Source organism: Bombus terrestris, chromosome 2 (assembly GCF_910591885.1).
Source record: "Bombus terrestris chromosome 2, iyBomTerr1.2, whole genome shotgun sequence".
Classification (NCBI taxonomy): domain Eukaryota; kingdom Metazoa; phylum Arthropoda; class Insecta; order Hymenoptera; family Apidae; genus Bombus; species Bombus terrestris.
In genome coordinates, this window is record NC_063270.1 from 13,205,917 (window position 1) to 13,231,023 (window position 25,107).

A 25,107-nucleotide genomic window follows, 5' to 3' on the forward strand; every position below is an offset into this window, starting at 1 on the left:
GCTAACTAGGACGGTCAGCTTGCGGAAAATTTGAAGCATTAGCCGAAACTACTCTACCAAACTAACTCATTCGTAACATAGAAACGTTCTTCCAAAGAAGATACATTCCAAAAATGGCAGCCGCCTACGCGTGGTATATTCGATGTCATTCGAACAAAGGTAGTCGGTTGCGCGTTCGTCGGACAAATTCGTGGCGCGCGTGCGAGAATTAATTGGAATTGGTCAGAACAGGACGGAACGACACGGACGCGGCTTCTTTGTAGAACACTTCTGCAGTTGCTGCGCGCAAAAGCTTTGTGCCTTGGAACGAAATCTGTCGTTCGTTACTCGTTATCTGACAATTATTATTAACGTTTGTATTGAAGCATAGGTACGATACGCTTGACGGACCAGTTGAACGCAAACCGCGTCGTCGTTCTACGGGAACAAAGGGCCGCGTCCTCGATGTCGCGATCGACTTAACTGTTTCAATCATCGTGTTTTTTATCCTTCCTTTCGATAGATTCTATTCCATGTAAGTGGAATAGAAAGTGGAGATTTTCGACGGATGCGACAATTCTGCGTTTCTTTCGAGGACGATTCCTTCGACAGATCGTCGCGTATCGTTGCATCGTTATCGTTAACTCTCTTAGTTCCGAATAAATTTATGATAAATGGAAGATAGATAGAAGAAAACGATATCGTTCGATAAGGAGAAAATGAGGAACTCGTGATTCGATAACGTTAAACGGATTTACGCTTCGACTCTCTCAGAAACTAGTCACATTGACGTTACTTTACCGGAAAACAACAGACCGGTGTCAGCATCGAGCACGATTTCGCGCCTGAAGCTGTTCCCATGCAAGGATTCTTGCAAGGATTTACATTTCCTAAGGGACCTGCTACTTTTCACGTAGAGACACTACGTTATGGTACATATATGCGCATGGAAATGTAAACTACTGGCATCATTGCTGTTTTATACATATCTTGTCCGAGCGGACGTGTACCGAAAATTTCAGCGCCAGAAAACACGAGACTCGAATCCGTACGTGTCTCGTTCACTAGCAAAGACCCGGAGTCGATCGTGTAATTCGTACATAAATCGATTTCCTTGCTCTTGTACGTGATCATTCTAGTTCCAGCATCGGAAACCTAACAAGTTTTAATTATTTCGCTTGATATCGTACATTTGAACGCGTGAGATTTTGCGTTTAAATATCTTTAAATCTTTAAATTCTCCAATCTTCGATCTTTTGGAGTTTCACATTTTTTTTATTCTCGATTATTTGAATTTGAATTTTTCCAAATTTTCAATTTCTTATCTTTTCCCGCTAATTCTCATCACGGTTCAAAATAATTATCAACCAGTCTATCGTTACGATTAACATTATCTCACACCTTCGTGCTCGACTAATAAATCTATTCCCTTGACACTTGACGCTATGAACACGCAGATTAATCTATCGATTTCCATCACTGTTCGTTAACTCCCGTGACTCTGTATAATTTCAATAGGAAAATTCACGCTGTCAGAACACTTTGAAACGATCCATTGCAGATTGGCCGTGTGGAGAACGCGGCGGGTACACTCAAAACGATATCAAGCGATTGTTAAATAGTTAAATGAAACTGGTTGGTCGTTCAGTGAAATCGTATCTGTACCGTGTTTTCCATGCTGGCAATCACGTTGAAACAGCGTGGAGTGGAGATTCCAAGGAACAAAGGGAAAAAGATAAAAGGCAAACGTACCCGAAACGCATCCCTCAGCTCCTGCTCTTCCTGATCCTGATCGGTAGGAGCGGTTTCGCTCGCACCTATGTTGCTCACGATTTCCACGAACTCTTCGAAGCTGACATTTCCATCTCCTAAAATGACAAAAACAAAACGAACGCATCATGTACACCAACATCGTCTGATTCTTTTTTTAGAGAATTTTTTTTCGGCGTCAGCCAGCAACATGGCTACCATTTATTCTCAAACGCCGTTCTACTGGAATTTCTCCATTTTTCGTTTTTCTGTTACAACTATTTAAAAGAAAAAAAATGAGGCTCTACAGCGTACACGCTATTCATCCTGTCTAGATACAATCTCTCACCCGTGCAAAAGAAAGATTTTATCATTCCCGCCTTTTACAGTCGCAATTCTGATTCAGTTTACTTCAAAACTACCACTCGAAAAGAAACTCTCGTAGAGAGAATGAAAAGAACGTTGCAAAGTATGAGAAGACATAAGCCGCGACATCGACGGATTAACAAACTTGGCGACTCGGATGTAAGCTCGACGTTCTTGTACGAAAGCTGCTTTCCACGCTTTTCGCATTCCCATCGCGTTGAAAATCGCGTTTTCCATTATCTGCATCTTTTTCTATCTCCCCTTCCCTGGCCGCCTATTTTGTCGCGATCGTGCAACCGCGTGTAAAATATGGAACAGTAGACAAAATATACGAAGGAAGAAGAATTTCGTGGTTAAGCAACTATATAAATTCTCTCGGTGATAATTCCCGTGGGAAACACGTTCGAGAAAGCACCGACGAAAATACACGAGAACCCACCGAGAGCTTTCAATAGTGTGACAATTTTCCATGACGGGAGACCATCGAAAGCTAACATTCTGGTCGTATCCTTCATCTTTAAATAAATAACCACAGTCTCGGATAGAAAAGCACCTTCTTGCCACTTCCCCTCGATCAAACAAACGACTAGTGTGTACAGACTGTATATTGACTATTGTTTCGAGCTTCCGGTGATTGGCGGCGAATTATTTTGTGTATTGAAATTGTTCATTCTTCGTTCATGGCAAGCATTTTCCATGGTATAATATTTCTATCGGCGCTACATTAGACGGCGAAGGATTAAATAATTTGTCGTGCGTTTAAAAATTGCACGAGTTGCATAGAATCGCGCAGAAACTAAATTATAGGAATTCCATAAAAATTACACGAAAATTTTACTTAATCAAGAACGTCAGACAACCTTCTTTTATTATTATTATTCACTGTTAATTATGCCATCCGGTAAATCGTATTTAAAGCAGCTTTTTAAATGGAATAATCGCGTTGAATTTCGTGCACGTATCCACTTGTAAAGGATGTCAAGTAAAACATGGGCACAGCGCTATCTGCACGGAAGCGTATCCGTTGGAAAAGTCGAAGATACGGCAAAACGCAACCTATAAAACTCGTACGTGTCTTCTCCGAGTAAAGCTGTCGTGTTTTCGAAACTCGGCAATTTTCTGTGACGTTGCAGGATTTCTCGTCCTCCTGAGACGGTCGAAATATTATTCCGGGCGATTTACGCGCGATTATGTTTCTAAAATCCGCCGGATTTCGAACGCGTCTACACATAAAACGTGCACAATCACGTGTCTAATATTATCAGCCTCGTGTCCACGTGAACTTATGCACGTCGTGTTATCGCGTACGTGTACAGAGATAAGCAAGGTTCGTTTGTTCGAGCGATTAAACGCCCGGGCGTGAAGAATTATTCGAACGCGCTTTTCCTTCGTTTTTTTTTTTTTTTTTTTTTTTTGTCGACAAATTGGATTATCGGTCGAAAATTTGAGTGGGAGTCGAACGTTCGAACGGCTTATCAATTTCCGAGTAACCTATTTCAATTAAACAAAAAATCTATCTAAAAACTACATAACTGTATAACAGCGTGTGTAGAGAAAAAGATGAGAACAATGAAACCTGCTTTGATAACGGACAATGAACGACAATATCGCCAAGCTACATTCCAATTGTACTTGAAATGCCCAACGATATACGTAATTTAAAAAGAATTTTCGACGATATAATATTGTTAAGTATAATTATGAGAACGATCTTGGTACGCTTAATACGACATCGCTTGCAGATGAAAGGAAGATACGTGACGTGATCTTTCTTTAAAAAAACAAACCTTAACCACTGATGTTGATTTTCCATTCCTTGGCGTGAATAATACCCGCGTACCTTCTAAAAATAGGAGGAGAAGCAATATTTTTTATGTTAACAATGTACGTTCAACAGCTTGGATTTGTGTACCGTGTATTCTTAATTTGCTAATTGTACGTTATTTGTATATGCTAACCACTTTGCCGAGTGCCTGGACTTTTTCGCCGGAAATATCTCTTCGTTAAAATGTTCCTTGTGTAAGCTCGCAATGCAGATGGCGATTCGACATTGTGTTTGTACTTTTATACGTTGTTTATATGACTGGCATGTAGTGCATACATATAATTGGACTGTAGCCCGTTAATCGATAATAAACGAATATTTCTACCAGTGATACATTTGTAAAATTTGTCAAAATCATTGAAATGTTTGTAAAAATCTGTAAAATAAAATAGGTTCTTGCGTTTAAAAATTACGTGAGTCATACAGAATCGGGGAACGTGTCGAGATCGAGAAACAACCTCGACGTGTGAAATAGTTGCCGTAGATTGTACAGCGTAAACGATCGTGCTATTCAAGCGGATGCCCAAGTTTTAATTAGTATATTGTTACGACGAATTAACGCGTGCTCGCCTTGCAAGCAGGGCGTTGCGCAAAAGGCCAACAAACACGCGATGCAGTCTGTCTAGATACGCTAATAGTCTGGCAGTAGAGGAACCTCTGTTACCTTTGCACTCGCGCAACTGCGTCACGCTTAACCGCTCGCCTTGGCGCTCCGTTTGTTCCGCCTCTGTATATACTATAGTATACTTACACGTAAACGCAAGCGCGGAGAGACACGTAAACGCAAGATACATACAGACACTGTTCACGCGAAGTGCTCTTGGTTTACCTATCCGGACATCAGATGGTAAATTCCAGGGACGCGCGGTTGACGTAACCAGAGTAACCGTGCCGCCACTTTGCAATCTCTTGACGCATCTTGAGCAGGGAGCACCGTCGTAAGTTAGCGACTTCATCGACAATAAGCGTGGCGAGAAACACAAACGGGAAACGGACGCTCTTCTCGAAAATTAGCCGAGTCTGTTTCGTGACTTTCATCCGCCTCTCGGAATAAATTGTATCGTGAAATTCTTGCCATCGAAAAGGCAAACGGTTGGTTGTTGGTACATTTTACAATCCCTCTCGAAACGATACTTCACTCTATATCGCGGAATACCGTCGGCATTCGGGAGGAAGAGTTATTTTCGTTTGTTTGCGTTAAAGCGACGAATAGAAGTGCTTTCGATCGCTCCCTATCCACGGATTTTTCGTAATTCGTAAACACCGCTAAACTTGTGAATAATTGCGCGCGAATAAACGTGTCATAAAGGGCGAGCAGAAAGGGGAAAAAAGAGTAGCGGAATATTTTATAGAGCTTGTGACAGCAACCCAGGGGATTGCTCGTTACAGATGCAGAAACGGCAAATTTAAATTCGTCGTGCGTTCGACAGAAGTGGAATACGGCATGCAAACATAAACGAAGAAATAGATCGGGGTCTAAATAAGCCAGGATTTGTTGAACGATGTTCCCCTCGGATCATGAGAAAAACGTAAAAGATGAACGAATGGAATTGAACCTTGGTTGCATCCTCCGCGGTCATCCAATTCGTTTTAACCGTGAACCGTGAAGAATGTTATTCAACCATATCCCTATAAATAGAGGCGTACTCGTGAAATCAAGATTCCGGGCAGATGTTTTTCCACCTCATTCTTACAATGATATTTTACGATTATATCGATATACATAAAATATATTTTTATTTTTCGTTCGCGAAAAAGCAAATAACGAGCGTAACATGTGTCGTGTGAAATAAATAGTAATGATCATCGAGTCAAACGTCGTATCGATATTTCCCCCGGAAAATGGAGTCAAAGATGGACAGAGGGAGATCACGGAACCTAATATACCCCTGTGACGAAACACGCCACTTTTGTTTGTGTATCAAATAGCCGTTTGAAATGGAATATGTACGTGAAATAGTCGTGCAAGGCTTCGTTATTTACTGGACCTCGTGGAATCATTGTTCCATTTACAATCGTTTTGCAAATCAGAGTGGCGAATCGTTATCGACGATTCGGTTTAAAACCAGACTCGTATTACCGAAAACGAAACTGTCTCGCGGAAGCCACGTTATATCGTAGTAGTTGCGTTTCCAATTTTATGTAACATTTTAATCTTCTCAATTTTTTTTTTTTTTTTTTTTTTTTTCGTAAATTTCGAACGTCGGCAAATACGGTGATGGATGTTGGCCATTTTCGCATATGCAGTTACACAAACAGATTCAGATATCGTGGAGAAAAGTAACGGTGAATTTGAAACGTTGTATATACGCGTATAGGTGGCGATTCATTGATCGAGAAGCTATCGAACAAATCGTTTTTAATCGTAACTGATTTCCTGACACGTACTTCGAGTGCTAATGAAATAGCAAGTTGCAGCGATATTTAAATGCGGGAACAAGGTTAGTGGTGCAACATCGACATAGAAAATTCCAGGACACTGTTGTACGTTTTTAATAAAACGTGGTATTAATTGTATTTTAAACATTGAGGAATTTTTATAAAAAAACGTTTCGAGCATTAAAATCAATTTCATGCATAGAAGAAAGAATTTCTGGTGTCTCGATATTAATTGCGTATGATTGAATTGCATTTTTGTAAAAATATGTATGAAGCACGAGAGGCTAACACGAAGCTAACGTGAAGTCTCGTTCCGCAAACACGGCAGACGTCACGAATTTTAATTAACACTTCGTTGAAGTGGATCGATCGCAACGTAAAGCCTATTTTTAAAATGAACTTCGACTAACTTTTGATCTACCATTCTACACACACGCTGTTCTAGAATAGACCACAGACGAATAGTATACTTGCAATTAGATACTAATTTCTCAACAATCAATTTCCACTGGAACAACGCGTAATTTGCTTAAAAACATTCGCAGCGCTTAACGTAATAACATAATAGCTAAACCTGATATATCTGGATGCTGTATCACGTAAAACTTTGATAACTATAAGCTAACTCGTAAATCAAATTTAAGAGATAAACTAAAATCCGAACCTGAAGCTTTTTTTATTATTATTTGAAGTCGCGTCGATTGCCAAGATCATTAGCGCTACTATTGTATTAAAACAACTCACACGTATATTCTCGCTCTTGTTAGAGAAGATTGCTAACAAGCAGTTATTTTTGAGATAATCGTTGTCGTAATCATACTCCTGTACAAGGCTCTAATAGTCTAAGACTAAAAAGCCTTTGTTATCCGCAGTACTTTAAAGCACTTTAACTAATGTCTCGGTGTTTAGACGCCGAACATGTAACGATGAGCTGACCACGAGGGACCTACAGTTTTCAGGTGGATACCGAACAACCAAAACCGTGTTGAAATAAGCACAATACGACTACGAATAAATCAAAGTGTTAAATCGAGCAAAGGTACCTGAAGCTTTTGTTTTCAATCCCTCGGTCCAATTACTTTATCTCTAACTACGATTTATAGAACAACCCGTGGAGGCTTCAGTCAATTTTTCACATCCGCTGGCTGCCGCGAAAGTCAGAGGCCCGCGCAGTAGCCGACAACACCACTGGGTTGCAAAAATCAATTTACGCCCCGTTTCTCCAACTTTCTCGCGGTAAAACTGTTCCGTCGATGAATAATGTTCCAGTCGGCGAAAACCTGTCTTCGAGTTACAGGTAACAGTGACTAGTTTTGGCCGTCACCGATCGACCTGTCGGAACCTCCATACGAAAAGCCAAATATCAGGACGCGATGCAACGTGCCATTCGATCGACGTTCGACGTTCCACGAGTCATTCATACGAGTAATCTAGTTGTCCCGACTAAGGCTAGGTACACACAGATAATGCGCCGTTGTTGCGATTTCGCAGCGGGGACGCTTTAGGATTTGACGGGATTATGGTTTTAACGATGGAATATACGCGTGGCATGCGACCCGACTATTAGAAACATGAAAGTGGAGATGTATTAGGTTGTGCGAAAAGTGTCTTTCTTTCGCGAACGTGTTTTTTACAACAGTGCATCGTCATACAAACGTGAAATGTCACGGTGTTTATCTCAAAAGAACAAAATGAATCGTACGTAATTCGACAAAATAATATAAAACAAAAGACGTTGTACGTCTATTATTTCCTCATAAAACAAAAGAAACTTTTCGGACAACCTAATAAAACAATTTACAGTAAACACTGTCTCTTTTAGAAAAAAGAAACGTCTACTGGTAATGGTATTTAGTTGCCCATTTACATGATCCTCGTAGCTAAATAGCATCTTAATTGAGGATCCATAAACATATAGAGACTTAAAGAAACGAAAAATTGAGGAATAGAAGATGATCATAAGTATACATTTTCGTGGTCAGGTAACTGTTTTAAAACACTGTGCGTCGCACATTAATTTGACTTTAATTAACTAAATTACCAATTTCCCCTTTACAAGAAAGAGTGCATCTATTAAGTTTTACATATAGAAAACATTGTTAAACCATGGAAGCTATAGTCGTTTAGTCAACAGCATAGAATCATCCTGTTACCCGTTTGTACAGCAACTAAACCGCAACTCGCGACCACGCAACATGAAGTACCGCAACGTGACGATTGACATTCGATGTGGCGCGAACCATCCATACGAATGGTCTGGTTGGCCCGACTAAGTTGGAAAGAACGATTCCTCGTGTTCGTAGAGGAGTGGGTGCATTCAATGGCGCGGTGGATGTCGCATCAGGGCGATTACATGAGCGTTCTATCGTCGGAGTATCTTGCGATATTTTTTCTCTCGGCTTTTCTTTCCGTTTTGTCCCGTCGCCGATGTATCTGCGCGCATAGGAATATTTTTCCTCTCTCCTCCATTTTTTTTTTTTCTGTTTTCTCTTTATTCAATGCTATATGATGCACACAGGCGAACGTATTCATCGAGATGAGATGCATCTACGATGAAACGAGCCCGACTAGACGTAGACGCGCGCAATGGTTTCGTGTCGCGGGCCGTCAGCAGATCCGTATTTCTAATTACTCGTACATGCTACGAGGTTTTAGTATCGAAATTCGAAGCGACCCTGCCGAGGTTTCGCGTGAAACCAGGTGTTACGTCGCGTAATATGGTCCGTGCGACGTCCTTCATTGTCTGACCGTATATTTAATCAACTACCCTGATTATTCCAGAAAAAATAAGGGATCGAACGGTTCGTGGCGTCGATTAGTCAAATCGTAACGGGAATTTACGACTCCCGTTGGCTTCTTCGAGATCGCGTCACCCCGCGAACGTCCGAAAGTTCACCAGGTAAACCAGGCGTTGATTCGGCGAGGATGACGTTCACGAACGGAGTTCTTCACTCCCGTTACGATATTCGACGCGAGAATTACACGAACCTGTCGATTAGAGGGAACGTCCGTGAAATGTGGGATATTAACGAGGAAGATGAAACGTGTAGAAGCGATGAAAGAAACAATAGAAACACGTTCAAGTAATGCAAACAAAATAAAGATAATACGAGTATTTTTATTATTATTTATAAACTGCAAAACCAGTCCAATTAATCTTTTCAATACATTATTTGAAGAAACTACAACGGTTAAAGTAGACCGACTTGTAATCACGAGTCGCGCTGAAGCTGACAGAAGAAAACTGTTAAAAAGTCGCAAACTATTAAGTAAGTCTGCGACAAGTAAGCAAACGATAAGAAAACGAAGTAAAGGACGTGTTGCAACGACTGCAAATAGAAACTAAAGAGGCAGAGTATGGACTTGCGTCGGCGACTAAGATTTCAAACGAAGGAATGAAGATATTTAAAGGTAAATAACGTGTATCTATGTGATCTGGATGTTATGAAATCTGGTTATCAGTGTTGAGAAGTTAAATGATTCTTGATATTCATAACGCTGTAAATTATAGGAGTTCGCTCGCGTTTCGTTATTTCCAACGGGTCGTATAGTTAATAAAAACCCTGTCAACGAGATAAAATCTTTCACGAACAAGCCGTTCGTCGACGTATAACGAACTACCTGCCGCGCGACGATAGACGTTACATAGAGAGAGAAAATTTTACGCGCCATAAACACGACTCGCAATTGACGACGACAGCTTTCGGATTCGTCATGGGAAATGAGCCGTCGTTGTTTGTTTAGACGTACAAGTAATTCCGCGAAACACAGATTCCATTTGAATAAAGGCTTCTCGCGCGAGATTGTGGCCATTGCTACATTACTTGGAATTTCAATGTACCATTCAGATCGGAAGTTTATAACATCGAAATTAACAACGACTAAAGCACAAAGAAGCGCCTGTATTTCTACCGAAGAAGCGAAAAAGAAAGGGACGAAATAACGTACACATTTGTACAAAAGCAAACTTTCCAAAAATCATACACCACCGTAAATCTATAAAATTTCTACGAAGAATTGATCAACGAGTTGATCGGTTCGATCACTGTGCCAGTTTCAGTGTGAAATTTGTGCTTTTTAGTACCGCGACAAAGCACGATCGTAAAGCGAAGGATCAATTGCATTGCGATAAAAGAAATTTTCTTTTTGGCGATGGAGGAATCAGCAACAGGTCCCGATACTCTTATATGAACCTTGTGTATTGTGGCGAAAAAGTACGGCAAACTCGAGAGCATCGCTCCTTGGCGCGGAAACCAATATCTGCTTCCATTGCTTCAACCTCGCCTCGGTTCACTTAACGAAGCAATCGACATAAACAACATCGAGCGCGGTTTAATTTTCACCGAAAATTTGCGTCTTATCCGTTCGAGATATCTTCCACCATCCCGTCTCTTTTAAAAAGATAAAGAAGTATGGAGGAGGCTGACAAGATTTCGGTCGCGATACGGTCCCCGATTTGGTCCTTAAGTTTCAACGAATCTCGTGATTAGACATCGGAAAGATAGGAAGGTTGGATCGGATATGCCGGGAATAATTTCAAGCCACACGCTTCGAAATAAGAACGAGCAAACGGAACGACCGTCTGCCGCTTTTGTGGCGATATAGACGAAGGAAAAGGGGTAAAAGTATGTAACGATGGGAAGGGGTTCTCGGGGAGAGAGAAATGGATTTAGCTTAATAAAGAGGCTCCACTCACGAACATTCTCCCCATTGTTGGACGAGAGAACACTTCTCGAAAATTACCCGCAATTAAGGCGATGCCGTTGGGCAGAAAGGTTGTAAGTGGGCCAACGTGGTTACACGAACGAACGAAACTTGCGACATTCGCCGGTGGTTCGGTTATCACCTTCATCCACGAATCCACCTGGCTATCCCTATTTGTTTCACGTTCGTAAACTATAACCACAGGATCGTAACAACAGCGGAACGATTTACGTGCGGGAGTGGTGCAAGGGACTGGTGTTGCGCTCCACTCGAACGTGTTGCTAATGAATTTAGCCAGGTGATTGGAAACACCGTTACGAATTTTAACGAACCTCTGTGCTCGACCCGATCGCCAAGCGCTTTCGTTTTCACAGTATCGTTGAATATTAATGGGAAGTTTTCGATTAACGCCACGTTCCATCGTGGTTCTCGGTACATTTGTCTATTTTGTCGCACACCACGTTTACTTTGCTTTGTTTCCATAGCCGAATTAATAGAATAGCGTGACGTTTCTTAGTTTCAAAATGGGAAAGTTTTTTTGCGTAGATACATGGGTTTCGATGTGTGTGCGCTTACCGTCGATATCAATTTCCTGTAGCATCGTGCGTAGTTCCTCAGCCCTCGCGAACTGTCCGAGCGAGCGCATCACCCTGCCGAGTTCCTCCTTGGTGATGCTTCCGTCTCCGTCCTTGTCGAATAGTCTGAAAGCTTCCCTGAACTCTACAACAGCGAAATTCAGTGCGATTAATAAAACACGCACCCCTTCGTTCCAACTTTCTTCCTTTCTCGATGAATAATATTTAAAAAAGTTGCATCGTAGAAAGGAAAGATTAAAGGCGACAACCGGCAAGTGGCGAAACGCGTTCAAGAAACGTGCTGCATAGCGGCACAAAGCGGAGTTTCCTTCCGGTCTTAATGCGTCATCCCTCAACACAATCACGTGGCGATTCTTTAATTAGCTCCGATTCAACGACCGTATTTTAATACCTTTTTCTCGCAGAGTGCAATATTAAAATATCTATTATTCTGAAACACTATCGTTCGATCGAGCGATATATACAACAAAGGAAATAATGAAAAGCGATTAAGACGCTAGTAGCCCCAAGGCTAATTACGCTGACAGTAGCACAATCAAGGGACTTGGATTACAATGAATCGCAAGTCACGAAGACGAATCGAAAAAATCGTAAAATCCGCAACCGTCCATCGACTCTTCTTTTTTTTCTTTCTTCGTTACGTAGGGTTAGAAAGATCGGACGTTCGAGCTGATTAAACAGTTCGGTCGATAACATTCTGCGATGTTTGATGCCAGTGGCGAGCACGATGAGAAGGGACAAGCTTGGTCGGACTTGGATCGTCGGTGCTTGACTCGACCGTTTAATAGCCTCGTTTCACGGCCCATTGATTTTGTTCGTACCGGCGGCTATGGTTTTCCTATAAGCACATTCTCCACCGGCGTATCCACGCGCTATTGTGCTGCAACTAGCGGCAGACCGAGATAGAGAGAACGAGTGAGAGTGAAGCCGGAGGATGCCCGCGATTTCGCGCTAATGGGTAACGACGAAGAAAAACCGCGCAGGAAGGAACGTCGACAAATAGATTCTGCTTAACCCGGTTACGGATTTGTGATTTTCCGATCTTTCCTTTTCTTCTTTTTTCGTAGTTCTCTTTTACCCTGTGCGAACGACAGGGAAACGGTGCTGAGATAATTCGACAATATCCGAGAGAATTAACCCCTCGCCTTATAATATCGACACATCTGCAACAAGTTTGTAGTTCGTAATTATTAATATCGCGTCCATTTATCAATAAAGATAGATTTCCTTCTCTTTGCCATTTTTAGATAATAGCCTCTGGATTTTTAGGATTTCTAATAAAATATTATACACCTCGGTGTACAATTAATTTTTGTGCATATCCGAAAATTGATATTGCTTTAGACGCATCACTCTTCTGGCGAATCAACGATACGATACGATATCAAACATTTTTATATCTAATACAACGTTACAACAGGAAATAGATAAAGTCAATTTATGTAGTCACTAAAATGCAGAGGTAAAGTAAAAGTTTAAGGAACAAGGTATGGTTCTTTCCGAATTGCGATATATTTCGCGCGATAGTCCTTTCGAAGTTGTTTTTCAGGATTCGTCGAATTGGCAGCATAAATAAGGACACAGTTAAGTCGAAAATTAAACCATTAATTTCCACGTGCTGCAGCTATCTCTTCGTTTCGATGGGTCTTGAACTGAGAGTAAACTTTCGACATTCGTCTCTCGAAAGAAGTAACGCGAGTAATTTCTCTCGGCAACGACCGTACATCGTATGAGGAGGATTTGCGCGAAACATGCGAATGGTATTCTATAGAAAGTAACCTAATCTTCGAACGAATAGCTAGGCATCTTTAACTGAGAATCGCACGCATAAAATGTTCTAGTATAAAGGATCTCTTTAAAAATATCAGACGAAACGGAAGTTAGGAAGAAGCTTAAGTCAGCATCGACGCGCGTATCGCTTTGCTGTAAAGGGACCGGCATATTTCTGCGTTTCGTCTCTCTAATAAGCGACGTAGACGAGATTTCTTTGATCCAAAAATTCTGTTTGCGACATCCTTTTGCTTTTAACGTCGCGCTATCTTGCCATTGGACGAATCGTCGACAAACGTTTTAATCCTGTCTCTATAAAAGTATCTTGCAGCTGGAAAAAAGCGTTTGAAATTTGTCAAAGGTGCAATCATTAATTTGTAGCTGTGTATCGTACGGCATAAGAATCTCATACCGAATCTTTTGCTAATTTTGTTGTTCGTTTGAAATTAATATTTGTTTCGATATAGATCTTTTACGAAAGAAATTTTTTTGTGTAATTGAACGTTGCGCTGACTTTCTTTACGTTTCTATAATTAACGGTCTACATATAGAAAACACGGGAAAAATACTGAAAAGAGTCGAGCTTAAGTATCGGTGATATTTCCTGTCAAAAACAAAAACGGTTAAAATCGTGGCGACAGTTCGGATTCTAAACGAATATACGTCACGAAGAACTATATTTCTGATTGCGCGTGACGCAAATGTCAAAAAAAGCAACTGCCGCAAAAGCATTGCAGTTGTTACGTCGCGTGAAATGCTCCGTGCGACGTTCTTCATTGTCTGACCGTCAAGGCCCAAGCATTATACGTAAACCTAAGGCCCCACCATAAACTGAATCTTATTAGTTTGCAGGAACCTTTTCTCATGAACAATATCGCTCATGAACCACGTTAGTAGGAGGCTTCTTCCTCCTATCTTCATCCCTAACGTTGGTCATAATCAATCGGCATCGCAGATCGTTACTCTCAATTTCCCGATGAAAAATGTGAACAACGAATTCACCTTCTTCGTTCAAAGGGCACACTCTTACCGATAGTATAGTAAGGTTCAATACGCAGTTTTGGGATGATCGTCGAATTGATCCATTCGACCGGCTTAATTCCTGTTATGCCGATCGCCTGGGTCAATTTGACGATCGTACCCAAACTGGTACTATTGAACCCTACTGTATGATGAATTACGAGGACAATCAATGCACGGAAGTACGGTGGTAGTGGAAGAGCAAGAAGATACGATTCTACCGATCGAGAGTACCAGCAGAATGTGAAACGAGAATAGAACAAGAAGCATCAGTTACGGCGGTAGCGTAGGTGGGGAAATGGACGACGAGCAATCTATACTTTTTATCAACGCGAAGGAGGGACAACAGATCGACGAACAAGAGGAGGAAAGACTGGAGGAACACTACGAAGATGAACAACAGGCAGAAGAACAACCTTTGAAGAACCATGAACTTTCGAACGTGCACGGGGAGACGCGATCTCGAAGAAGCGCGCCAACGGGAGTCGTAAATTCCCATTACGATTTGTCTAATCGACGCCACGAACGAGTACGACCTGAGACTCCTTTCGTGTTAACGACGGCGATGATAATCTTCTGTCGATTGACTGCCTTCGACTTGTAGATTCTGCTTGATTTCCGATTCTTGCAGTTCCTTGCACTGTCCTTCGACTCGAGTTGATGTAGACTAACTGATGAGCTTTAACTGTTACTTGAATGTTACTGTGGAAAAAGTCTAGAGCGCAAGTAAAAGAAGTTAAGTTGACCCTCCTGATATCGTAGAAGAAGTGAAGTTCGTTCTCACGCGACGTAACAGCAGTATACGAATGCAATGACGAAAAAGCTGTTGGTTGCACCATCTTGTTGCTGCGCATTTGCGAATTTCTCTTCTGTTTTGACAACGCTAACGAAGTAGTGGCTCGTAACGATGGCTGAATACCATAAATGAAATACAAAACGGTTCGGTTGTTTCCAATTTGCGTGGAAAGATAAGCCGCGTAACAAAAACAATTCTTGGAATTTCTTTTGCTCAACGATTCGCTGGAATTAATGACAGTAAAAAGGATACGATATTGGAAATTTTAATTATCGTCTTTTTGTTCGGAATTATAAAGGTATCGTAATTAATTTTAATTAAATTGATAATAAGCTAATGAAACAAAAGGCACGATAATATTTAAAACTTAATTCACAAACGATAAAATAAATTTTCGTACGAAATTCGGCTCTATATTTCTATCATATAACAGAACTAATTACAGATGCAATATATGAAAATTTTCCTTCATGTTATGGAAAATGACTGAAAAGTCATGGATGCGTTTAAAACGAGAGTCGTTTTATGTTTTCATGAATTCACCCGGATACTTCCAGCTCGGTTATTAAAGTAATAAATTTCGTTACACGGTTTAAATATATTCCTGGATCATGATTTATGTTTATTTCATCTCCGATTAAATATTCTCAAAAGTAATCCTACGAATAATATGCCACAGGTACATTCATTTCATCGCCACAACACCTTCCAAATTATAACACAAGAGCAAAGTTATACATTGTTAAGATACGTCAGATTAAATTCATATTAAGCTTTCCAGCGCGATATCGTATTTAATCCTCGAAATTCAAACAGAAAGAAAATCTCTGTTATATTTGTTCCGAGCCATTAATATGGATAGAGTGTGACACCAACATAATTCTTCGAGTTCTCAGCTACGAACTTAGGATTATCTGTCATTTAAAGATCGTAAAAATAGATCGAATACCACTCTACTTTTTGTCCATCAGTTCTCTTTCGCCTTCAAACAACCTATAGGTACCAGATTCGGCTACAAACGAATACCACTCCACTTTCTGCCCACCAATTCTCTCTTGTCTTTGAAAAACCTATATCGTATTCGGCTGCAAATGAAGCATCGAGAGCAAAAGTGGGCTAATTCTAATACAAGCTGAGTAATTTGTCGTTTACATAAGATCTATGCGAGGACAAAATATTAAGTCCGATAACTTTTTACCATGTTGTAAATTTCTTCGCCTTTCTACGATTAATCTGTTAATCTGGTCATTTCTTAAATCCGACATTTCTATAATTATAGGATTAAGAGTTAACTCCAGTTAGATCGATTTCAGCCCTCGCAAGTGGAAATACGATATAATTTACTTTCAACCAAAAAACGATAAGACAAATTGAACAAAGGAAGATCCATAAATTGGAAAATTATTATATCAAAAAATTAGGAGTCCCAGTCACCAGTTAAATCGTCTTCCTCAAATTGACAGTTTACTGCAGATTATTGGAATACGTAAATCAATACTCTCTCGTTAAAAAAAGACATAGTCTACTTGTGCAAACGATGATTGCTACGACCGTTTCATAATCGTTAAACTAACTCACCTTTCATTTGAGATTTCGATATAGTAGGCGTCTTGCTGGACGATTCAGGGGCTGATCTCTTTGGAGACGCGGGCAAGGAAAAGAGAACGTTCGTTGACAGCTTGGTGGCCTCCGTGGACGACGAGGCCGACAAATATGTGGAGGACGACGTGGCCGTGATCGGGCAAGTCGCCGAATGGGGCTGTGGGGCCTGTTGCCATTGCCAACGACATTGCTGCCGTTGGTCTGTCGCGCTGGACGATATCGATGCTTCTGATTCCACGGGCACAAATGGCATCGCCATTGACGCGACTGTCATTGTCGACGTCGACGTCGACGTTGTCGGTGTGGTCGTCATCGTCATCGTTATCGTAGCCGCCGACGTCCTCGGTGAACAGCTGCTCGTCGTTCCTTCTTGTCCCTCGCTGTTCGCTACCGTCCCGCTGCTCTGTCTCGTCTGCAAACGTTTTAAATAAACACGCTCGTGAGAACAACCGTTTGTTCATCTTTTCTACGCCAGAGTTTCAGGAATTTGTAGAGAGAAAATGCTTAGGGAAACGGTAGACGTCGAGATTTCACGGTTTCTATTTGCGAATATAGAGTGCAATCACGCGAGACAAAGCGTGGCAAATAAAGAAGACAGATGAATTTTGTGGATAACGATTTAACGTTCTCTGATGGTCGATGAATCGAGCTAGCTCGCTAGCCACAGGTGGCACGACGCGCGTTACGATGGGCAGACAGTTCACCGTGACATAGAAGACACAATAGAACGAATCTGGATAAAGCTACGTAAAAAAGAAGATTGAAATTATGTGTTCTAATCCAAGAAAGACACATCTATTGGCTCGCAATAAAACACGCAATCCCATCGATGATTTTGCACGTTGGCCCGATGCGTATTACCGGAATTTAATAATAAAAAGATAATGTGGACGAACAGTTTGCGAGAAAGGAACTGAGTAAACTCGGACAGAACTGGAGTGAAAAATGTACAGGAATCGGGTAACGATCACGAAGTGACAGGTATTCGTTGTTTCGCGGTTATAAACTTGGAGACACGTCCCGCAGGCGTATCAGCGTACAAAGTTTATCGGTCGTGTGGTTTAGAAGCTAGCCACGAACGTGTTTTTGCGCTGTTCACGGTAATCGTGTCTCGTTGTAGGTACGAACATCGATTGAACGCCTTGATGGTCGGCTTGACATTCAGCCTCCTCTGTGCGAGATATATTGTCGACAATATCAACAGCCGAGTAATTGATGGCAGTAATTGATGCGATTCGTAACAGAAACATCGATTGGATTTCGATTGGGAAACGCTCTTGTTAAACTCTGGCAATTTAGTTTATTAAATTGGCATAAAATTGGTCGCTTCTCTTTTCTGATTAAAATAATCTCATCGAAAGCTGCCTGTATCCTTCTTTCCTAGATAATACCGCCTCAGTTTTTAAACTTAGAAATTTTAATTATCTAATCTCCAAAATTAAAAAATTTTATCGCTCGGAACTTTATTAACGAAAGTAATTGAGACGTGGATTTAATAACCGTAAGAACAGCCATAGAGTGCTTACTCCAAGTCGACTTGATTTATGAAGAGAAAAAGCGCACAACGGTTGAAAGCATTTCGAACGTCAGGGCGCAAGTTACGACGCGTTTAACTCTGTTTAGAAACCGCCAGGTTCCGTGGTATTTCCCGCGACAATAAAAGAAGCTCGAGCCGGCGGCTTTTTTCCCTGTCAGTTCGACACAACATACACACGTCACAGCGATAAACCTCGGATCAGACGACTCGCCAAATTGCTGCGTTTTTGCGAACGGAATGAGAGAGCCGTCGCTCGGAGCGCGAATCGACCCTAATCTTCCGCTGAGATCGAGCTCGCGTATCGCGACCACTATAAATTTCGTATTCTCACTTAGAAAGAAACGATCGATCATAAAATCGTAATTTTCGCAGGCAAGCAGTTTCTTGCCGCTATTTTCAGATTAAAAAGACGGATTAAATTTCTCTTAACGCATGAGCGATCGATAACTCTGCGGAAAAATCACGGTGATCCGAGCGGACAAGAAGAAAGACATCCGATTTATTGAATTCCGTGCAGTTTTCTCACAACTGACATAGATGGCTAGAACGAGAATTACGCGGACCACCCTCCAGCCAGAACTTTCGAATTTTGAAATCAACCGACAGGAAAAGTTTCGCGAATTTAGTAACAAAAGTACGTGGAACGAGCTCCCGAGGTTCCCTTTTCTTTTCTATCCATTTATTTTCATCTGCATAGCCATCGGTAAAAAGACAGTGGCAAAATCGGATTCTCGTTAACTCGTCACGCGTTCCCGATCGGTCCTGACATTTTTGTGCTCGGATTCGACGTTTCCTCGGATTTAAATTACATTTTATCGGTGCCACCCAACGTGGGTAAGGTGACCGTAGCCTATTTCACTGGATTAGATTTCAGATTCCGGTCGAGATCTACCAACGAATATTTCTCCTTTTTGCTCGTCCTAGCTGACCACTACATAAAGGGGAACGTCTTCGATACGTGATTATAAAAGCGGTTTTAATTCTCTTCGTAATCGCCCGTTAACTATCCCTTCGTTTTTCCGATTAGCCGTTATCGAACGTTGTCTTTAATTAGCCGCATAATTAAAATTCCTGCGATCGTAAACGGACAACTGACACTATTGTATAAAAATAATCCGTGAGCAATCTGCACTTTCGAAACTACGTAACAAACGTTCGTCTCTCTAACCAATCACGATTTCTTTTGGAAACAAAGTCGCATGCCGAGACCGTAGAAACCGCAACGAAACCAGGAAATCGGAGGACGAGATAGATGGACGCGGGACCAGAAAAAGAACCATTTTGTCCGTTGCAATCTATCATGTAGATAATTCAATTACGACCAACCCCTACAACCAGACGGTCCATTATCCAGTTGGTTAATGAAACAACAGCGAGATGGACGATACGCGTAACGTTTTGACCGGTGAACTTTCAGTCAGAAATTGCACCATTGCCGATCGTTTCTAACATGGTATCAGTTAATTTCGAAGAAATTTTACCGTAGCCACACAGATTATCCGTTTCGCTCTACCGAGTGTATCCTTAGCGAATCATCAATCGATTCACATTTCGTATTCTTTTAGTCGCTCGATGAATTGGTAATACACATTGCATCGTTGAAAGTCTTTTCAACTCAGAGCACGCTCTTAATTCGTTTCTCGATATTTCCTCGTCGAGGGGAAACTTCATTAGCGGCAACGACTACGCCAATTGACCGGCTTATTACTCGTCAACTGGAAGAACAGGTGGAAGAGCGGCGAAGAGAACGTCGCTATGTTACCGTTGTTCGCAGCCGTGGCCATTATCGCTGTGCCAGTCATATCAGCCTAGTTCTTCATATCGAGACTTGGCTCGGGCTAAAAGAGTCACGAAATTCGTGCGAGGGCACGAAGATCGGTTGGACGACGCGACCGTTCTAACTCGATTAAGTCTCGTAATAAACGTGCCGCTTAATTAACTCGTCTTAGCAACGAGCATCTGGTCGAATGGTTGAAGCATCGAATACTTAACAGATCGACGGACAATTAGATGGGTATAAGGAACTTAACGATCGCAATGGCCGATGCATGAATCTTGCCGCAGGATCGTGGAATGTTGGTGGCGATTAAAAGAACGCTTTCTTTGAATACCGATGAGAGGACGTCGCAAAATGGAATGCCTGATGCTATAGCGCGGCTCGGGTCTCGCGGAATTTTATGGGTTAAGACGTTTTAATTAAAACGTGCGATCGGAGACTTCCGTTTGAAAATCGCGCGATCTGAAACGTTCGTTCAAAATTATGCGAATTTCGTTGAATTTGAGCGTGGATCGAAGTAAACAAACGTCATGGAAACGCGTTCCTGGCAGACTTGTAATTATATGCCGCCGTTGATCGTTTGCTTTCGAAAACCGTGTCAATTAACGCCAAAGGGTGTTTGTATAGCGCGTTTGTAAAACGCGTGAAGCGAATTTCGAGAGTTCGTCGGAACGGTTGTGGATGAAACAGAATGGATATGCTCACTACGTAAATCAGTGCTGTAAGCACTAGGAACAAGCAACTAGCGAATGTAATTTTCGCTGAGAAAAGAATTACAGGGTGGGGGAAACAAGCACGATGCAACGACGCGAGAAACGTACAACGAGAAACGTAGAGCAGAGATACAAGGTCGATGAAAAGGAATGGACCGAGGAAGAGAAAAGTTTACGAGGGTTAGGCCGTAGGCGCGATAAGACCTGGCACTCGATCACACTGTCTCGCATTTTGATTGAACGAGAAACGAGAAAACTTCGACTGACTTGAACGCGCGGCTGACGATTTGCATGCGACTATTACGTGGCGCGGCCTGCATACAAGAGATAGCGTTTTATGTTGCTATTAAACATTTAATTTTTCCTCGGATGAAATACCATCGGGGCCATCCAGGGAAGAAAGTATGTAGCTCGATAATTGATGTTCGATAACGAAGAAACTGCGACGTTTACATTACAAACGGCCAATTACGAAGAAGAGAAATCATCTTGCAAGATTTATACAGAGATAATATTTCGAAAAAATATCTCGCGAAATGTACGAGTACACAAGAAAGTTAAATGTCTGGACGTGAAATACGATGTTCTTAGCGCCAACTGAGCGTTAAGTTCAAGGATATTTGCTTATACGTACGCATTTGGTGTTTGGAGTCTCGGGGGTTTGACTGCGACACGGCAAATTTCACCGATTCCATTCCGGATTAGTACAATTTGTAGACATGTAGTTACCTTCCCCTTGTAGCGGTATAGTGATTCCATTTACATGCGGTAAACTGCTGCGACAAGCTTGTACCTTGTAAGCATGTAAGCAACCGCCTGCTCGACACTATTCAATCAACGAGGGACCAGCAGTTTCCCCGACGATTCCTCCGGCACTCGGCCGAGTCAGAAAATCTTTCTAATATTCAAGAGCATTTCTCAAGATAACCAGATAAGACACAGCCCGGTGTATCAGGAACGAGGTACGCGGTTAAAGTATAAAACACCCTCGTGCGCTCTTGTCGCCCTTCTTCACGACCTTTCTCTCATTTTCAACCCTCCGCTCGTGTAATTTCCACGAAGTCTCGAACCAAACGCGCTACAACCTGTCCTCAGAAGCTGAACTATAGCAACTGGCGAGTTCCGAACGATTTTACAAGCTGAAACTCGCAACTAGAAACATTGTACACAGAATTTGATCGCCGACCACGTACCGTACTCGTACTCGCCGAGTGCTAATTGGGAATGTACGGAATTACCAAGAATTAACCGATTAATCGACACGCCGGGAAAGGGAGAGAAACGCGTTGAGGGCGAACTCGTTAGCGCTGCGGCTGACCGCCCGTTTACGACCGATTTCACGCAAACGCGTCGCTCTGCGCCATAATTCAGCTTATGAGAAAGGAAATGATCGCGCGACGGCACGGTTGCCCGTGTTTGTGCCAGCTATTAAGCGCCGATTTCGTTTTCAATTCATTGCCAGAGGAAAACTATGGAATACACACAGTTTACGATTCATATTATATAGGCCATCGTGTAGGTTAGGCTCCGTTAAAGGAAGAAAAATAATTCTTTTCCTTCGTAACAAACCGATATCTGTAGTAATCGATCGAACGACAACATTTTACGTTCTCGGTAAGGGTCGAGAAAACAGCCATCGCGATTTTCTTTCACGCGGGATGAAAATTTATCTTTCGACGACACATTCTTCGAAGAGAAGAAGTACGGTTAGGATAAGAATAAAGAGAAAGAGGTAGATCGAAAGAAAACACACGGTCTATTCATCGTTCGATAATACCGCGTGCCTTTTTCTCGCCTCTTTTATTAGCACACCTTTTGATGAAACATTAATTTTTAACAAGATGCCGTTCCATGAACTTGCACTAAAATTTCAACGATACATAACAAATTTACTAAAACTATTCTCGTTTCTTATTCACCTCGCTACAGACACGTTTCGTTTTTATTTCCCTGCAATTAAATTTTTATTTATAGGAGAGTATTAAAGAATTATGTTCGTGAAAATAGTAACTGTGCTACGAGCCATAACAATGAAGCATCTAGACTAAAATTGATCGACGGAACGCCTGTGAAATACGGCTAATTCACGTCCTTGTTCTCTCGATACAATGGTGTGATTATTCGCGACAGATCAATGACACGCGTTCATTGCCTCGTCCATTAAATTCCTTGTACCATTTAGTGTGATCGAAAAACCCGTTAATCTTCGCATTCACGTATCTCGTGAACCTTACAGATGAATTGAGACAGGAATATATGATCGAGTTCCCAGGCTGCCAATGAATGCTCTATCCGCGAGAGGTTTGAACATTTTCCGCGAATCCCTCGAATCACGGCCTAAGTGGAAACACGAGCCTACGTGACAAGTACGACGACATTTTTGAGAAGAATTTAGCATCGTTTCACCCATTTGGTTCCGGATGGGAGTAACGGCCGAGGTTTATATTCCTGTAGTAGGTGTAGCGCGATATTTTCTCTCCGGGGACTTTCACCCGGTGAAAAGTAGGTGTGTGTTTCCAACCGTAACGTGCTTGAAGCTTTTCGAAAAGCCTCCTAACGCACTGCTACGTCTTACCGGGAACTCCCAGCATGGTTGGATCAACGTGCACAAAGCAAACGGGCGAAGAAAAGAGCGGGCCAAAGTATGGCTAACAGTGGCGGCAACGGTTTCGTAACACGACGAACACCGCAAGAGCGCTTAAGTTTTCTCATTTAATGCTACCGCCGGTACTCCATCTATCTCAAAATCGTTCGTATCTCGTTTCAAATTCGTTAGAATTAACGAGGAAGAAGGAAGCAACGCATCGAGCTCGGGAAGCGAGAAACGCATCTACTTCGGTGCACAGAGACATTCTGACAGCGTCTTGGAATTTCTAGCCATCGTAAATTTCACTCAACGACGAAATATATATATATACGTGTATAACGTAGGTGTGGACACTAAAAAATGAGTATGACGAATTGACAGAGTGCGCTTTGCGCAGCGATGAAACTTAAAATTTCATGTCAGTCATCCTGTGAAACTTGAGTATGCAAATTAGAACAAACAGAGAATAAGCTAGCGACGTGGATAACTGGCAAAGCTTTGGACAAACTCGGGTTAATATCGGAACGTTTTATGAGACGTTTTAAAGAAAAACGAGAGTTTCGCGTTTGTTTTTTCTTCACGTTCGCCGTATCGAATAGAAAAACGAGAGGAGGCAAGATAAAATTTGAAAATGTAGCTTCGCGTTACGGGTGCTTGTGTTTCGCTCTATGGTGAAAAAAATTCGTTAGCCCCGTCGAATTGTTCTGGAGGAGCTCGCGAAAATGGAAACAATGCAATGCGACGTGAGACTGAAAAGGAACGGACGGGTTGCTTATCGGTTAATTACAGCGGACGCAGTTGCTCGCTCGTTAATTGTTTAAAAGTGCTACGATTACCAAGGAGATTTTTAATTGCCGGCTGAAGTTCGTCCTCGAATGGGAACTCGAGCAGGAATTTACGGTTTACGAACGGCCTAGAAATTCTCAAGACGTTGATACGCATTCGTTCTGACGTAACGTCTGTAAATATTTAGAAATTTTAAGATTTACGACGACTGTGCGAATTTTATCAAAATTTAGAATCAGCGTTTATGGATTTAGAAAGCTATAAATTTAAATCGGTTAATAAAAAAACTTCTTTGAAAAATATACACCTTTTCTTTTTAAAATAATATACCCGTCGATTTTATATGTTACTCTTCGAAATGATATCGCTATTTCTCGTATCAAGTTAAAGAAATCCTCTTTATCTGATAGGAAATTAATTATTACCAAATCAATAGCATATATAATTCCGTGATCTTCGATCATTATGTACTTTGATTTTATCGATGCATTAGCTCCTACACGTAAATCAATCATCATGCTGTTTTATCAGACACACGTATAGTAATTATAAAGTATAAAATCGTTAAAGATTCTTTTATCTGTAACATTTGTGATTATGTTACGCGTTGTCAAAAATAGATACTGTATCTATACCTTTATGAAAAAAAAATCCATGTTTAATCCTATACTTCTGTTTCTCGAAATGATATCGTACGTTACATAAAATTCAGACATTCCGCTACGACCGTGCCACTAGCAGAAGCCTTCGGCAGATTTACCTATTCGATATTCATTCTTTCGGTAAACCAAACGCGTGCTTCCCTCTGCTTCCCACTGTTCTTTTACGACTATGCCTTGGCCAAGAATTTTCCGGGTATAATGGTCGATGTTTCGCCATTCTAGCAATAGCAATGGCCCTGTTATTTTCTCACCGTTGTCC

At 41.5% G+C, this 25,107-nt stretch overlaps 1 protein-coding gene across 3 annotated transcripts in view; it reads right to left on the reverse strand.

Annotated features, from left to right (window-relative positions):
• LOC100643844 (calmodulin) overlaps nucleotides 1-25,107 on the reverse strand; it is a 64,689-nt gene that overhangs the window by 24,155 nt on the left and 15,427 nt on the right. For all 3 annotated transcript variants that reach the window (XM_012319632.3, XM_048414466.1, XM_012319609.3), the window contains exons 2-4: nucleotides 16,763-17,198; nucleotides 11,579-11,722; nucleotides 1,732-1,847 (exon numbers count right to left, since the gene is read on the reverse strand). In XM_012319632.3, coding sequence (XP_012175022.1) covers nucleotides 1,732-1,847; nucleotides 11,579-11,722; nucleotides 16,763-17,105 — 603 coding nt within the window. In that variant the 5' untranslated portion in view covers nucleotides 17,106-17,198. The remainder of the gene's footprint in view (nucleotides 1-1,731; nucleotides 1,848-11,578; nucleotides 11,723-16,762; nucleotides 17,199-25,107) is intronic.